This window comes from Silurus aristotelis (assembly GCF_946808225.1).
Source record: "Silurus aristotelis genome assembly, chromosome: 23".
Classification (NCBI taxonomy): domain Eukaryota; kingdom Metazoa; phylum Chordata; class Actinopteri; order Siluriformes; family Siluridae; genus Silurus; species Silurus aristotelis.
This window is the reverse complement of record NC_139596.1, coordinates 14,416,212-14,434,900: the sequence shown is the minus strand read 5'-3', so window position 1 is coordinate 14,434,900 and position 18,689 is coordinate 14,416,212. Positions and strand designations below refer to the sequence as shown.

Below are 18,689 nucleotides of genomic sequence, written 5' to 3'. Positions count from 1 at the left end.
CCCAAAAAGTTGTTTGTTCATACTAAAACATCTGAAAACGCTAACGTCCCTGTACAGTGCACAAGGTAAACGCAAACGTATTTACTGTAAAACGTCGCGGCACCGTCACGACTAAAAATACGCCGTTGTTTTTTTCGAAAGCCTTACTGCGACTTTGAAGCGCCGTTTTCAAATGTATCCACTTTGGAGCGTGTTTTCAAAAACCTACTTTTACGTTGAATAAATACGCCCAAAACCGAGAGAAAAATGTGTTTTCAAAAGAAAGCGTATTAGTGTGGACATGGCCTCATTCTCATTCAGATTTAATACAACACTAATGGAAAGGAACAAATAAGGGTAGTATACATCTGCCTCTTTCACTTCAACTACCTGCATGTCTTCCCTCACCACATCCATAAACCGCCTCCTTGGTCTTCCTCTTTTACTCCTTCCTGGCGGCTCCAATATCAGCATTCTCCTACTGATATACCCCACGTCCCTCCTCTGCACATGTCCAAACCATCTCAATCTCGCCTCCCTCACCTTGTCTCCAAAACGTCCTACATGCGCTGTCCCTCTAATAAACTTGTTTCTAGTCCTGTCCATCGTCGTCACTCCCAACAAAAAACGCAACATCTTCAGCTCTGCTACCTCCACCTCCTGTCTTTTACTCAATGCCACTGTCTCTAAACCATACAACATCGCAGGTCTCACCACAGTCCTATAAACAAATAACGAATCAATTCACTAATCAGTCAAATATTTGCATCAATCTGGATGAAACACAATAACTAGTAGCACAGACAGCGAGATCCCTCAGGGTTCGAAGTTAGGGGTTCGAAACGTGGCAAAAACGAATAAAACTTTGTAGATAATGCTGCAGGTTGTTTTTACTGAGGAGGAATACTACTTTAATTTTCTGTTCACATTTTCACAAAAAGCTTCAATCTTCAATAAGTTCCCAACATTACCTAAATCAACCCAAATGACACACGAGAAAAAAACAGCACCGCTATTTTTACAAATGGAACCCAATGACATGCCATTACAATCAGTCTCGGTTATTTATAATTCGTGAACAACAGAAAACCACAGTTTCCTTCATTAGTGGGGTAATTATTTAATACGCTGGCACAGATGCTACAGAAAATAGGTTAAATCTGAAAAACAAACAACTCATCATACACAGTGTGTGATAGAGATGCCATTAAATTGCACTACAGGTAGGAGATCTACTATAAACATGTTTGCTGTTATTAGCCTTGTAATTTAAGACAGGCTGAATTATTTGAATCAACGTTATTACTTTTTGAACAGGTTATATTTCGTTTTTAATCACTGAAGCAGTTATAGAAATCGAATAGAAATAAACTAAATTGCAATTTTGTGACTAGTGAACATTAGCAAACTTTGCATTTACACTCATCATTTACAGTCACTCTGAATGTTTAATACACACAAGTTATTTACATAATATTTAAATGAAATAAATATTCAATTATTTATATTTCGCCTCAATTTGCCAGAAAATGTGGATTCATTTCTAAAAGCAGCTCTGACACTAGTGGAGGCTGCATTTCAGATCCCACGTTTACGCAAACGTGCTCGTTCCAATGTTGCAGTTTCTATAGTAACTGCAGCTTGTATAGAGAATGCACGTAAACAGATTTATAAACAATTGCAGAAATGGTCATATGTGTTTCGGTGTGTTGGTAAAAGCTGCCGATGTTTTCGGAGACATGGGAAAGTCTTGAGGACGGAGAATTGTGCGGGTTTTGTGCGTTAGTGCTAATGAGAACTAGCTTTGTGGCACAACATGAAATGTGATGTGATCAATCATATGCTCAAATATGATCAAATATATGCTGCTGTTTAATAAAAAAGAAATTAGCATTGCCGAACCGTATATGTGCATTATTATGTTATTATGTTATATGTTATTGTTAATTGGCATGTCATTGTTTGGTTTATTTATTTATTTATTTATTTTACATATTCAGCGTTATAGCTGTACATTAGAACTGGGCACATATCTGAATTCCTGCTGCCTTTTATTAACCACTGGAGTTGTGTGTTGCTTCAGGGAAAACACAGACACACACACACACACACACACACACACCCCCCCCATGCATACACACAGCATGCCAGCAACACATGTCAAGTCAATATTGTGACATTCATCACAGGAATGAACCACAAATAGTTTTTCATGAAGGAACTGCACAGTCTCTTCTCTGCCTGTCACATCTATCAAATGCAATCGTCTAAACGGATTAGACTGGGGAGGAGGAGAAAATATTTCTCGCAATTGCACCATTATAAATGAGGCATATGAACCCTGCATGTCAATAACGCAGTAAGATATTCGAGGATGTTTTGCTGATATGTCGCAGTTTATAAGGGCGATGGATGCGGCATTAAAGAGGTTGATCTTGAAAATGATAAATTGAGATGAATAAAATTTTCCCATTCGAACATTTAAGCTGCAAAACAATATATCCTTTTATTGTTTTTTTGTTTCGATTTTTTTTAATAAAGGAGTTTCATTAGTTTTAATGTGCTTTTTCCCCCAACACTCGCTGAAACAACCACACATGCATCATGCTCCAGTAATTAGATTATTACATGCAGACTGGAGCTGTTTTCTTTGAACAAATAGTTATTAAACAAGGCTTCACAGCACAGAAAAATCTGAAATAAATTCAGAGGTAAATACAGACTAGTGACTCGTTCTTCACTGCACATTTAATATACAGACTGTTCACAAAACGCAAAAACACACACACACACACACACACACACACACACACATATACACACACACACACACACACACATATATATATATATATATATATATATATATATATATATATATATATATATATATATATATATATATATATATATATATATGTAAGTATGTATGACATATACGCAAATAGGTGTGAACTTCTTTTATATATATATATATATATATATATATATATATATATATATATATATATATATATATATAAATTTATATTTAGATTTTCTTTCACAGTGAAAATTAATATGTAAATAAAAACCAAGCTGGACACCTACAAATTTTAGCGATATGTGGTTCTTCCAAAATATGAAAACACACAAATGTACCCCAAATTTGGAGGCACACAATTGTTTATGATGTCTTTGGATGTGGTAGTATTAAATTTTCCTTCGCTTGAACTAGGAGACCCAAATCTGTTCCAGCATGACAATGTACCTGTGCACAAAGCTAGCTCCATGAAGATCAGCTTTTCATGGTTTGGTGTGGAAGATTTTTGATGGACTGCTATAGAGCTCTGACATCAGCCCTACTAAACACCTTTGGGATGAATCTGAATGCTGATGGCACCCCAGGCCTCGTCACCTCACCTACATCAGTACCTGACTTTACTAACACTCTTGCGGCTGAATGAGCACAAATCTCCACAAGCACACTCCAAAATCTAGTGGAACATCTTTATAGTGTACTTTAGTGTGCTGCTAGAAGCATCCGCGTATTGAATATGACTCTACCATACAGCACTTAAACATGCTGAACTAGTAGTGGGTGGAATGTTAATCCAGTTTACAGGATGTGCTTAATCTATGCACATTATCTTATTACACATATTATACTATTACACATAGTGTATTAGGATATTACACATATCTGGAATAAGTTGGCACAAGAACACATCAAAAGAAACACATAAAATAAATAAATAAATATATATAAATATATATAAATAAATATATATATATAATATATATATATATATATATATATATATATATATATATATATATATAGGTCTTTCTTTCCTATTGGTGATTTGATTTGATCATATCTCAATGATCAATGACCATAAAAAATCTACATTTGATCTATGTTTTATTTTTAGTCATATACTGTACACTCACATCCACATTGCATTACTGCTGAAACAGTTGCAGAAATGTTAATGCATGTGATGAAAACAGAGATAACAAACACTGCAAGAATGTATTTTTAGAAGTAAATGACTGTGCAGTCATGCTGTATATTAGCACCTCTAATAAAATCGTTCGTTTTGTCAAAGATTCACTTTTAACAAACCTCAGCGAAAATTTAAACCACAAACTGCCGTTTCCACAAAATAACATTTGATTTAAAAAACAATATTATAAACGTATATAAGGACAAACCCAGTACAACGTTTTGGACTGGTTTGGCAAATCCCTCCAACACTGAAAAAAAAATTGCTTCAACTTGAATCACATTTTAAGCCGCAGATTTATTACACGTGTTTTCAGAAATACAAGAACATCACATTTTTTATTGCATTGGCAAGACATTTAATAGCAAGTCTGTTAAAAAAGAACAAAATAGTATAAAATAGAACAAATTTCGCTACTATAAGAACGCAAAGACGTTATAATTTATGAGAATAAAACCTTGTTAATAATGATAAATCTTTATATAATGCAATGGTCTTTTCATATTGATGTACTTCTACAACTCCCCATGAAAAACAACTAAAAGTGAATATAAGTGCGTTTTTGTTATTTGTCCTACGTGGATCACAAAAATAATTTTCCTTTGCTATTCAAGGCACAATTTATACACACACACACACACACACACACACACACACACACACACACACACACACACACACACACACACACACACACACACATATATATATATATATATATATATACATATACACACACACACACACACACACACACACACACACACACACACACACACACACAGACACTTCACACCTTACGACCGAGTTACGTTCTGAATGACCATTCGTACCATGAATTTGTTCGCAAGTTGTTGCCATGTTTGTTATTGACTACGCATAACTTTTAATGATGTAAGAGCTATAAATACTTTAAAATGAACAATAAAATTAAGAAATTTCCACACTGTGGGACGAATAAAGGTATATCTTAAAATGTACTAAAACAAATCGAAATAATCGAAATACTGTATACAATATTTTGTAATAAAAAAAAAAATAATACAAATGAATAAATAAAAAAATTCACTTAAAAAATTGATTGGCCCGAGCCTAGTGTGCATCATGTAGACTTGTTACGGTTAACAAGCTCGCGGCGGCTCTCCTCAGGTTTGTTCGTATCTGCAAAAGTTTGTATACATACATACATATACACACACACACACACACACACACACACACACACACACACACACACACACACACACACACACACACACACACACTGGTACCACAATTATTTAAATCATTATTTTGATATCTACTTTTGCTATTTTGCTTAGCACTTGAGATTTCTGATCAGAGGATCATGTGTTCAAATCCCATCAGCACCAAGCTGCCACTACTGAGCCCTTCAGCAAGGCTCTTGACCTCCAACTGCTCAGTTATATAAATAAGATAACTAAGTTACTTTGGAAAAGGGAGTCTACCAAGTGCCATAACTGTAAATCTAAATAAATAGCACTGAACTGGACTCCCATGAAAACCTCAGCAGGTCCAAAAGTTGTTTTTAAGCCCCATTCGAACAAATCAGCCAGAACTACAAAACAGCATACTTTTCATACTTTCCTACACTGACGGTTATTTGTATTACTCAATCATCCTTGTAAATGTCTATCTTCACAGAGCCATCTTGTCTCTGCAGTTTGTACGAGCAAAATGTTCCCTTTTTTTGGCTCGGTGCCCATGTCTATAGGGCTGAACACATATTACCATTGAATGCTCAGAGCAATTGAAAAAAAAGTTTCACATTCTTTGGCATGTCAATGTATTTTGCTAAAAACAAGTGTGTTTTTATATATATTGAACAAACAGCTGTGATTGCACTTTCATGTGCAGATTTAACACAGAAAGGGATCAATAAACAGGATCGTAACCAAGCACATCACAACGGGTCTCGTAGCACTTGAGCACTAGATCGAGGTGGTCATTATTGTATTTGGGAATTTGTGTGTATAATTTAATGCACTCAGCCTTGAAGATATGCACAGCTTTAAGGATATCGTGATCTCTGACTGATCTTATCTCGGGCTACCAACTGCCACGCTTTCATGCAACAGAGTGTTCACAGGAAACAGAACGCTTACTTCAAATAAAAAATTTAAATAAAAGAGGTGTTGAAGCAAAACTTTAAAGGGCATCAAAAATTTAAAAAATAAATACATGACATTAATATAAAAATTTTTGCATTCAAAAAAGCAATTAGCACTAAATCTCAGTACTCGTTCAGAAATAAGAACAAATTGCAACTTTGCGTTACAAACATAATTCTGTGGCTCTGATTGTGCGTTATTAACACAAAGTCTGTATGCAGTTTCTGTTTATGTCCTTCTCTGTGTGTCTTGCACTGGTTTCCTCTGGGTTCTCTGGTTTCCTTCGACAGGCTATAAACATGTTGGAATGGGTAGGTGTGAATAAAAGTGTGAATTGTGTCTTTAGATGGCATTTCTCATATTGGAAAGTAGGATAATATCGCATACAAATAGCTTCTTTATATCTCCAGACCTTCGCTATGGTGTGGATTTCACCTTGAAATATTTATTGATGAAGTCAATACTGCCCTTTTGAGTCAATAGGCTATTTTTGCTTTCCTCAGTACAGGAATACTCGTCGGAAAACTGATTCCATTGAAAACAAGCAATAAACAATGAGAACAGGTTTATAATATCATTATTGGCTGATAATTGAAAAATACAGCTTCCATAACTATTCTGTCACGTCTTTAAAATAAGCCTGATGTGAACCTGCAACACAAGTAAACCCCCCTTTTAAAAATAAACTCAATCCCATGGCTTGTACTTGTACTTGTTCAAAGGTCAAGTTTACTTCCTACTACACCAACAGAGAATTTAACCCCCCAACTTTGCACCTGGTAATTACACAACTGCCCTCCTCGTTACAATGTCTTCAAAGTAGCCACAGACATATTAGGCCCCATTACGGCGTCCGTGACCCTGCGCACACCAGGCAAAGCATTAGTGCGGCCTGGATGGTAAAGAGAAAATCCTGTTCAGCATGCCCCCCCCCCCCCCCCTCACACACACACACACACACACACGCAACTGGGTGTTTACTCTCATAAAATGAGATGGAGCAGATGAGAGCAGATGAGAGCAGCATGACACATTCTGTCGCTCTGTCTCAAAGCCAGGCTGCAAATGCCAAATCCATGAGCTTGAAGTAAATGAGACAGCGGAGATCAAATACCGGAGATCAAATACGTCTAATCCACTGCACAAGTGGAAAAGGGGAAGCACCGAAGCGGCCGATTCATACCCGACCTTTTAATAAAGTCTTGTGACAGTCATGACTTGCAAAAGTGGCTCAGAGTTTGGAGTCGCAGCGTTCAGGGTCACTCAGAGATCCGTGGATAGCGTCAGCCCGAAGGCTACATAACAAGAGCAGGGAAATGGCACGGTCCATAGTACAAGGGGCAACGCGAGCTGTTATCAATGAATCAGTGCATACAGTACACAGAGCAAATCATTAACGACTAGGGCTTTAGGGAATATCATACGGAAGATAACGTCTTGAACCTATCGTCTGGCTCTTGTGTTATATTAGAACGGACTCAGACAAGAGTTTGTGCAAAAGGGAAGCAAAACTTAAGACTTAGGCTTTCTTATCCCTCCTACCAAATGTGTGTGTTGTCTTTCTTAAGTGCAATTTGGCCCTTCTGAACGTCTAGAATGGAGCCCAGGCTGCCTTTGATTCGGAGCCAGACAGTGGCTGGAGGGTGTCTGTGAGCTGCTGTCACTATAAGCAATTAACTTTCCCTTTAAAGGCTCCCTAATAAAACTGACAGCTGCAGACATTCACAAAGGCACCAATCACCTCCTCAGACCTACTAAACCACAGCGCTGTAAACCCAACTGGTCCTCTTTTATTGGGGTGGTCCTGAACACCTCGGAACGTCCAACAAAGACACTCAATGCCTCCCTCTGACACCCGTGGACTTGGGAGTCGCTGCTCACGTCGGAAGGTCACCCCTAAGGCCAAGCGGATGGGAAGTTCCCAAGATGTACCTAAGGGTATAGTGATTAGTCTCCATTACACTGATTACAGAGTGACAGAAGTGGACTAAACCTATGTACCACACAATATCATCATTCATTCAGCAATCTTGGCATCCTAGTCAGGGTACAAAGCAGGAACACGCACCATGGATGCTACTGTCGCTTTGTCGTAATGGACAAAGCGAGCCTCAAAAAAACGAGGGAAAATTTTGCCAGCACAGAGTGTCAAAAAACATTTTTACCATCTTCCTGGAGCTTCTCAGCACACCATTGTGTAATACTTGTATTATTACCCTAAATTCCACACTTAGGCACGAGAAGGCGTTTTCATGGTTTCATCTACTGCACACCGGGGGAGCTTCAGGGGTTCAGATCTAATATAAGAACAAGGTCTGCTGATTATAGACTCGAAAGGATTTCTGGCCACGTTCCAAACCACATATGCTCCCCACGGCCTATTGTTGAGCACGGAAGTATGCGAGTTGGACACCGCTTCAAAGATTAATAGCTTAACCTTTTAAACAGCCAGAAACCTATACACGACTCTGGACTCGGATTGCTCACTCTCCATTAAATTCACTGTAGTTAGCGAATAATGGCTGCATATTGATAATGAGGAATATCTGAAGGTCTGGGAAGTTCTTACGAGCCATGCAGAGGAACTGGATAATCCTGAACACAGCACAGCAGCACAGACATCCTGAAAACCTCCACACCTTTAACCTTTCCATGATATGTTCCGACATCTAGACCATTTCTCATAAGCAAGACTTAAGGCTGGAGAAATGAAAGTGTGCCTCAAAAGGGTGACTTGAAGTCTTTAAGATCCATCTGGATGTGTATAGAAAGAAGACAGCAAGTTTTTTTTTTTTTTTTTTTTTTAACATTTAAGAGCTCCTTCTGGAAAAACAGGGGAGGGAAGTACTGGACTTAGTACACTAGTTAGGCATTGGGACGAGTAAGCAGTTTGGGACAAAGCCCAGATGTGCACCAAATGCAGCAAAGTGACTCAACCTCAACATATGACAGTAAACTGAAACTAGTAAAACATACTTCAAGCCAAGTGCATTTCCAAGGGTTTTTTAGCTGAATGAAGTTAATCATGATTTTAGTGTTAGTTTGTATCCAGATGTTAGTTTGTATCCAGATGTTTGTAATGGAAAAGCACACCTACAATCCAGAGGCTGATGAATTCAGCATGATGACTGTTGCCTCTGAGTGAGGAGAAAACAAGGAAAGCACATCACACACACACACACACACACACACACACACACACACACACCTAAACGCAAAACTTACCTAGCGACAAGAAAGGTTTGGTTTCCATATTAGCTCATGCCAGCTGCAGTGAAAATTACTGCTCTTTGCTACTCCGGAGATTTTTTTCTGGACGAGTTTGCAATTAAAGATCCAGCAAGAATCACAGCGACTGTGTTTGTGAGTGCGTGCATGCGTGCGCGCGTGCGTGCGTGCGTGTATAGACTCCGCCGTCTGCGCGCGCGCCTATGAACGGGACTAAAGTGAACGCTACTACAGCGCGCGCGGCTCCGTATCTCGGCTCTTTGCTTGCACACACACACACACACACACACACACACACACACACACACACACACACACACACACACACACGTGGGGCCCCTCTCAGGGGGGACTCCGAGGGCGATCCGAGCAGGCGCAGTGACGCCGAGCAAACCTTACAGTCGCACTGACAATGAGTCAATTCAGTCCGGTAAGAAAGTAAACACATGAGGTCATTAAAGCCACTAAAAGATCACTGATAATTCCTCATTGTTTGGCTGACAGGAGTGTATAGGCATGGGTAGGACACACAATTGCAATAATCAACTATATGCAATAATAATATAATTGCAGTAATACAGAAAACCTATTTATTTACTAAATAATGTGACGGTTGAACTAATTTCCAGAAAGAAATGTGCATTAGTGCATTAAAAAAAAAAAATATATATATATAGCAATTCAGTTCACTCTATAAAATTAATTTCTAGAAGTGGTCTCAGTCAGTTGTCTCCTGACATTGGCAACAAGAATTAATTCCCTTGATGGAGCAAGAAATATAAATTTACTAGTATATAAAAAAACATATATATATATATATATATATATATATATATTACTTATTTATAAATCTATTGTATAAAAGCAATATCAAACTTGCTGTCATTGCAATAGCTACAGCTCAGTCACAGCCATGATACTTTAAAACAGAATGGGTCTTGCGATATTGATTTCTTTTCCCCCCCCGATTGATTATTTTCCTGTAAACGAATGACATGAGATGCTGTTATTGTTATCATTAAATCATCTTATACTATGGCAATATTTTCAATTTACACATTTGTTGAAAAAGGATAATTATAATACTATCTATCTATCTATCTATCTATCTATCTATCTATCTATCTATCTATCTATCTATCTATCTATCTATCTATCTATCTATCTATCTATCTATCTATCTATCTATCTATCTATCTATCTATCAAAACAAAAGTATATATATAGATAGATAGATAGATAGATAGATAGATAGATAGATAGATAGATAGATAGATAGATAGATAGATAGATAGATAGATAGATAGATAGATAGATAGATAGATAGGAGAGAGAGAGAGAGAGAGAGAGAGATTGAAAAAAAAAAAAAAAAAAATATATATATATATATATATATATATAGTTTTAGAAATAGTTTTTAATCTCTCTCTCTCTCTCTCTCTCTCTCTCTCTCTCTCTCTCTCTCTCTCTCTCTCTCTCTCTCTCTCTCCATTGTATTTTGACATTTGAGTCTCTTCTGCTAAATGTTTTCTGGTGACCCATAATTTATGGAACTTGTAACAGCTGTAATACAGTTATTAAGTAAGTGAGGGTTGTAAATTCCAATTTTATAATGACATAATGTAGAAATGCATAAAGCAGCTTTTTTCCAAGTGTTTTGCACTTGTGCCTTCAAGATAAACACAATTATTCGCCTTTAATTAAAAACACATGATAAAGTCATCTGCTTATCTTTGCCTTCCCAGCCTGGCATGTATGAATAGACAAAATACAGCTATAGAAATATAGAAAAAAGAAAGACTGACGAGGAAAGAGTGACAGGAGAGAGACAGAGGGAAGGGACAGAGACAGAAAAAGGGGGATATAGTGATGGGAAAAGAAAGAATCTTACAGAATACCAATGAGCTTTGAGCTATATCTCAATTGAAGACGAACTGTTTTATGCTCTGCCACACAGACTTCTCACACCGCTACACGAGATCCTTATTAATGTGGGCATTATAAAACTCAGAGGAGCAATTCATTTCATTCAAGCAGCCATTATCTCATTAATGTCCCTGTAATATCTTTGTGCAATTAGGACAGGAGCTGCTTGCCCTCTCTTTGTACATTCCCCTTGTAGGTTTGACATTGTAAGAATGTATAATCTATTACTACTTGTGGGACTTTTTGCTGAGGATTTAAATTAAATCATTTTAAATGGGGTTGATATCAATCATAGGCTACAGCTACTTACTTTCTTCCAGCTCATTATACACATAATGTAATGAATAAAATTTTAAAATAATAGCTTTGTTCAGTTTGTTTTTCTAAAGTCTCATTTCAATCAAATTGATTTTTTGTGATTAAAATGTATTTTGCAAAGGCAAGTTTTCTGCACAAGTCGGTTTGCTTTATTGAACATAATTAGGTCACTTTTCAACTATGAAATTTATGTTGATAAAGTTTAAGGAAATGATGGATTGATATTAGCTTTTGCATAATAATTTCTTTATAGAATGTTCAATAATTTTAAAAAGACAATGGTGCACATATGAGCCAATGATTATATGGAACTATAAAAAATTTACAAAAAGTATATGCAGAGGTCACTATATTTTCTAGAACAAAAAAAAAAAAAAAAGGGGGGTGATTAAATACTGTCTAAAAACAGTACAACAAAAGTGCATCCCTTACAGTGAGAAACGTTTTTTTTTTTTCATAAAAAATTAAATAAAAATAAACAAGCAGATTTTGCATTAAATCTATTGAGTTGTTTCTTTTTTCTTTTTGTTGTGAATTTTAAAAATAGGTTTAAAGATAGAGTGATGTAATATTATATTATATTGTTAAACATTATTCAAGTATAATTTACCATTTATTTTCCCTATTCTGCAGTATGAAAAAAAAAAAAGAAACCCATTCAGTCTCATAGATTGATTTTTTTTTCTCCCCTAATTAGTCTGTCCCAAATAATACTTATTTAACCAAACCCAGTGTTAATTGAGAGCAAATTGGAATTTGCGATGCCAGAGGGAGGATTTTGATGGGAAAGTAAAGATAATTTTAGATCTCTGCAACACTGAGCAGCACATTGACTGAAAAAACTGAGGCTGAAAAAAGAATGAGGATAGAGTCAGAGGTTAGAACAACCGTCTGTACGGCTTGTAGCCCAGCCTCAATTTTCAAATGGCATCCTCTAAAGAGAACGATCTGCCGTAACGGCAAGCCCTGCTCAATTGAAGTTCCCTCACCTAATGGCAAGGTGATGTTCTCTGCTACTATCTTAATGTATTCTCAAAGCTTAATGCAGTTAAGTTAAACACTCAAATGTCAAATCCTTATGAACATTGAGCTGTGACCAATTTATTTAGTCCTGACCCTGAAACATAAACAATTTTGCATCCAGCATTCATAAGGCTCATAAAAACCAGGCGTTATACGATGCTTCTGCACATATGCTATGAAAGCTGCGTTTAGTCAGTTGAGGTCTTAGGTTCACATTCCTCACTGTGGATCAGGAACCGCAAGTGGCCCAGAGGTCAGCATCTTCTGTTAACTCCTACACAGTGGGGTGTGTGTGTGTGTGTGTGTCTGTGTGAGGTGTGACAAAGAGAGATAAATGAAGCACGCAGAGTAACAGTCTTGTGTTGACTTTGACCTTTGATAATCCTCTGATAGGCAGGAGATATGTCAGGATTAGTTGGAGTGTTATTATAAAAAAGAGATACAGTCAAGGATTTGCAAAACAGCATGGATGCATTACATTTACATTATATACATTTCAACACCTGGTATTGGTTTTAAACATGAGCATACATTAATATTAATAATAATAATAATAATAATAATAATAATAATAATAATAATAATAATAATAATAATAAAAACCTTTAAATGTAAAAAAAAAAAAAGATGCTCATATTTTGGTCATTGTTTGTCAGACAGACATGTGGGTACAAATTGGAAAAAATGCTTCAAAGCTTCTTCTATGTATATAAATAGACCTAAATGGCATCACACTTAAAATTAGGTAACAAGCTTTATATAGAGTCTGATCTAAAAATGTGTAACTTTCCACATGACTCAATTTGTATAAATGTATAAAGGTTAAAGGGTTATGGATGTATTGTTCACTTAGTTTTTTTTTTTTTTTTTTTTTTTTTTATAAGCACAGGGTCTAAACATCCTTAAACTTTATAATCATTAAGCTACATGCTGTTCATTATTGATTGTATATGATTTTTCCAGTATGTACACATATAGGAAATATTAAAATACAAAAAAAATAAAATAAAAATCGAGCAATTTTTAAAGGAAACAAGAAATCAGATCACAGGTCACTGGCATCCCAGAATTTGCATTTATTGAGAGTGACTTTTCATGAAATTGCTTTTTTTGTGCATCTGATTTCAAGTTTTTTTTATACATGCTGAAATCATATTTTGACACAGAATCATCCAACTTTAATCTCCTTGATCAAATGGAGCGAGTCGGACTTCCATCAAAGCCCAGTGTCCGGCAGGTGATAAAGAGGAGCGCAGCCTTGGCTGCAGGGCAGAGTGTCATAGAGACAAATTGAGATATGACTTTGTGATTGATCTCTCAGGGATCAACACCAAGTGCAGCAGCTCGCCGACTGTGATTTAGTGCGTCTCACTTTCTTTCTGCCTTTCTGCTGGTCAGCCACCGTGGAGGAAAGAGAGGGGCAATCAGCCATGTCATAAATCTCCACACTTCCTTCTACTTCAAGGAAACAAGGGAATGCCCCCCAGTGCACAGCTCATTAAACCAGTTTTCCACTGGACACACACTCACACACCCACACACACAGACAGAGTGATACAGAAAGAAGACACTATTTAAACATAGTATTTTAGTTCTTTTCAAGCTTTGAGAAGACCGATTTTAAAAAATAAAATCAAACTTTGCGACAAAACGGTTCAGAGAGCAGAGATAACAAGCTGCAGATGAATTCAATAACACTTACTGAGCCCCAAGTCCACATTCAAGTACCATGCTGTGTTCAAGACCCGCTGTGCCGAGTCTCACAATACTGGTCAAAAGAATTCCTCTTTATGCTGCCAATAATTCAAGTATCCACATTTTATTTCTTAGCAGAGGAAAGAACATCCATATATAAAAAGAATATTGCAATAGCTTGCAAATTTATCTACATGATTTGCAGTCAGGTGCTAGTTGACGGACGTACGGTTTTATCTGCTTTTTTTACATGCCCTATTTTCCCTATTATTATATCAGGCAGCACCTAGATATAGTCACTGTAGGTGTACAGTTACTGACTGAAACCCATCTGCTGCTCTGTCCCCAATTCCCCATTTCATCACTGGAAAGGCAACATCTAATAGTAGATATGATCTGGTTTTCAGCACAGGAGTGACACGGACGTTGTGACATGGAGGTGGAATGGAATCACTTTTTTTTTATGGGTTCTTAACCCCGAAAAGAAAACCTTAGGATACTATATAAGTCTCTAAAGGCTTACATTATAAAAAAAAAAAAAAAACACACATTTGAGATGCATTTTCTGCATATGACTGACAGTATTTTTGCTCCAGAGAAGTGAAGAAGAATAGAGAAGTGTGTATAACGTTACTCTGAAGTATGCCTGGGTTTTCCACAGCCTCAGATAGCTGGCACACACACACACACACACACACACACACACACACACACACACACACACACACACACACACACACACACACACACACACACACACACACACACACACACTCTTAGTTTGTATGTCCACCAGCTCTTCCAGATGGTCAACTCGCAGTAAACTCCCCAGGCTCAATGCACCCTGCACTGCTCCATCAGACGCCGAGAGACGCACGGCAACCAGCAGTTATGAGATGAGAAGGATGCAAATGCGAACACAAACATGTGTGCAGTCTCTCTCTCTCTCTCGTTCTCTTTCTCTTTCTCTCTCTCTCTCTCTCTCTCTCTCTCTCTCTCTCTCTCTCTCTCTCACACACACACACACACACACACACACACACACACACACACACACACACACACACACACACACACACACACACACACACACAAAACCAGAGGGTCTGGCTCTGAGCACAAACACTTGCTGGCACATCTGCTTTTCATTAATGTTGTTGCTTCTCTCTCTCGCTTTCTCTCACTCTCTCTCTCTCTCTCTCTCTCTCTCTCTCTCTCTCTCTCTCTCTCTCTCTCTCTCTCTCTCTCTCTCTCTCTCGCTTTCTCTCACTCTCTCTCTCTCTCTCTCTCTCTCTCTCTCTCTCTCTTGCTTTCTCTCTCGCTTTCTCTCTCTCTCTCTCTCTCTCTCTCTCTCTCTCTCTCTCTCTCTCTCTCTCTCTCTCGCTCTCTCTTTCTCTCACACACTTCCTCATTCATTCTGGATTCACTGCTTTCAAAACAATAGTCTGCTTCTGCTCAAAGAGCTGTCAGCAGTCAGCCTTTTCACTGAATGTCAACACACTCATCAGAGGAGAACGGAGAATGAGCGAGAGTCAGAGTGTGTGAGAGAAAAAAAAATGGAGTAGTGGTGGAGCAAACCAAAGGGCACCATATGGATCGAGTGTGTAGGAAACCACCTGGCTCTACATTGCTTCGGCCAAGTCTGTGGTGTGAAAGAGTCGTTTTAGGAAGACAGAGTACAAACCAAACAACCCGGCTGGTCTAAACAAGGGAGCTCACTACAAAGATTCGGAAAAATCCTAAGAAACGCTTTATTCAGAAATATAAAATATTCTAAAGCACTTTTGCCTTTGCTTTGTCCAGGATATAATTGTAGACTGAGAAGCATACAAGCTGTGTGTGAATCACATGCCTTTGTACAGTAATTACGCTTTGTGTAGCTTTTATTTATCGCATTTGTCTGCATCACATTCTTAAAAAAATCCTCAAAAAACAACTAATTTCCTTCACTAATGTGGTTCACTCAAGGTTATCTTTTTTACCATTTAATGTGTTATGCAATTTATTTAATAATTCCCATGATCCCACATTACAGAAAAATAATTACACTAAACACTTACATATACATATAGATCTGTTTAAAATGAGGACATTTTTTATTGTTAAAACCTGGCAAAAGTAGAAAAACATGTCAGAATGTGTGTTGTACCTCACAGGCTCCCTCAGCAGACCCCTTTGCTGAGATCCTGCCATTTTGTAATAGTTTGGAGCCAGAGCATGGTGAGGCGAACTTCACCGGAGCATGGGTCAGAGTCGGGTCATCCCTTAGGAACCCTGCGGTCATAAAGCCGAGAGCCTCGTGTAGCCCCTCGTCACCTTCCCCTGCTCCCTGCACCATGTCTTCTTATTTAAGTGAACATTTACAGTTTTTCCTCAGTTGCTTTCGAGCGTTTCTCAGATCAGAAATGGAATTCTCAAAACTATTTGTTCAACCTGCAGGTCATGTTGTCGCTAAAAAGAAATTTCTTGTTGCTTAGAACAAATTGCAAATGGTTTCGTACATTCGTTCAGATTGTGTACAATTGTCTACTGTTTCCCACATTATCAATTGTTTGTTGATCCAAAGACATGATACTGATTTTCATCGGAATATTCTTAACTTCCAAAACATCTAGGAATCAGTTAATTGCATTGCAAATTCATTGGATGCAAAATAGTTAAACTATTCGTCATATCTGACCATATCTGTTAAACTTGTCTTCTTCATATTTCGAATACATTTTTCTTTGTAAATGTGCCTTGAATTGATAAACTGTGCAGAGGAATCTTGAATGTCACTAATTTGTAAGGCATTAGATCAACCAATAATCAACTAGTTCTCTAAAATAAAAGTCAAATTTGGATCTCATAAACCTTCACAGCTTTTCTCAGTTGCTTTGGAGCAATTCTTAAAACTACTTGTTCCACATCATTTAGTCATTTGTGCACATCATAATATCATTTCTTGTTGCTTTGATCAAGTTGCAAATGCTTTAATACATTCATTTTAACGATAATGTACAAGTGTCTGCTGTTTCCTACATTATCAGTTGTTTGTCATGTTGATCGAAATATATTATACTGGTTTCACCTAAATAGTCTTAACCCCCAAACATCTCGGCATCAGTTCATTGCATAAGTCATTGAATGCAAAATGGTTAAACCAGTTGTCATCTAAAATTTCTATTGAACTTTTTTTTCGTATTTTGATTTGATGAATTGTGCAGATGAAACTTTCATTCATTTTCTCCCGCTTATCCGTAATTCGGGTCGCCGGGGCAGCAGTCTAAGCAGGCCCCCGCCTTCGACTGCTGCCCAATCCTCACAGCACCGTCCCTTACGGTCCCTCCTGCAGGTGGTGAGCCCACAGGAAGGCGGCCCCACGTCACTCCGACGTCACGGACCTTGATATTTCCCTCGTAAGGGACCCCCGGAGCATAGAGGGTTAAGGGCCTTGCTCAAGGGCCCAAGAGTGGCAGCTTGGCGATACCGGGGCTTGAACCCCAGACCTTCCGATCGGCAACCCAGCGCCTTAACCGCTGGAGCCACCACTCCCCCTGAGATGAACCTTGAATTTTACTAATGAAGGAGAGTGAACAGCATCCGATCAACCAATAAATAGTAAATAAATAATAAATAATAAATAGTTCTCTAAAACAGGTCAAAGGTGAATCTTGTGGATTGGAGAGTGTATAAAGACAGAGCAAAACAAAGAATTTAAAATTTAACTGAATCTTGTCTGTTTTTTTGCAATCAATATAAATCAAATATGCAATAAAATAAATTATTTTGTGCTGCTGAAATTCATAGATGCCAAACAGAAGAAAGTCACATTTTGTGCATTGTTAGTAACTGTGATCCAAACCATAGTTTGATGACTTTGTTTCTGAACAATGACAAACAGATTTTGCATTCTCATGGGAATAAGATGTTCACTGACACAAATACTTACTTTTGAGAGATGAACTAAGGATTTTGAGAAAAATGCAGGCTTTTGCAAGAAATCCAATGTGTTGTGCTGCTTGTACACATTATTTTGAGAAATGCACTTACTGGTTTGCAAATATTAAGGATGATTTGAGAAATGCCCCAAAGCAGCTGAGATACACACAGTTTCTGAAGTTTTGCATGCTTAGAAAAGAAACATGTCTCCACTATACCTCTTGAGCTCAAACATTACGCAGAAATACGACCAGGGATTTTCAAATCAGTTCATCATACAGATAATTGAGATAAGAATCTAAGCAGAGGAATGTTAACTATCTAAACGTCTTTTATCCATCCATTACTAGGGGGGTTTATGAAGGACATGCAACACCAGACCCGCCGGTTGAATTTCAAACGCTTCTGTTGTATGTATTTGAATTTCAGTATCTCGGCATTTAAATCCATTTTCTAAAGGCGTAAAGATATCAGTTTT

The 18,689-nt window shown here is 37.5% G+C and overlaps 1 protein-coding gene across 3 annotated transcripts in view; it reads right to left on the bottom strand.

Annotated features, from left to right (window-relative positions):
• rxrab (retinoid x receptor, alpha b) overlaps positions 1-9,608 on the bottom strand; it is a 47,516-nt gene extending 37,908 nt beyond the window's left edge. For 2 of the 3 annotated variants that reach the window (XR_014531249.1, XM_083527700.1), the window contains exon 1: positions 9,326-9,608. Coding sequence is in view for 1 of the 3 variants with exons in the window: in XM_083527700.1 (XP_083383826.1) it covers positions 9,326-9,353 (28 nt within the window). In the remaining 2 variants the exon portion in view is untranslated. The remainder of the gene's footprint in view (positions 1-9,325) is intronic. The other variant, XR_014531250.1, reaches the window with a different exon arrangement.
• Positions 9,609-18,689: the final 9,081 nt, after the last annotated feature.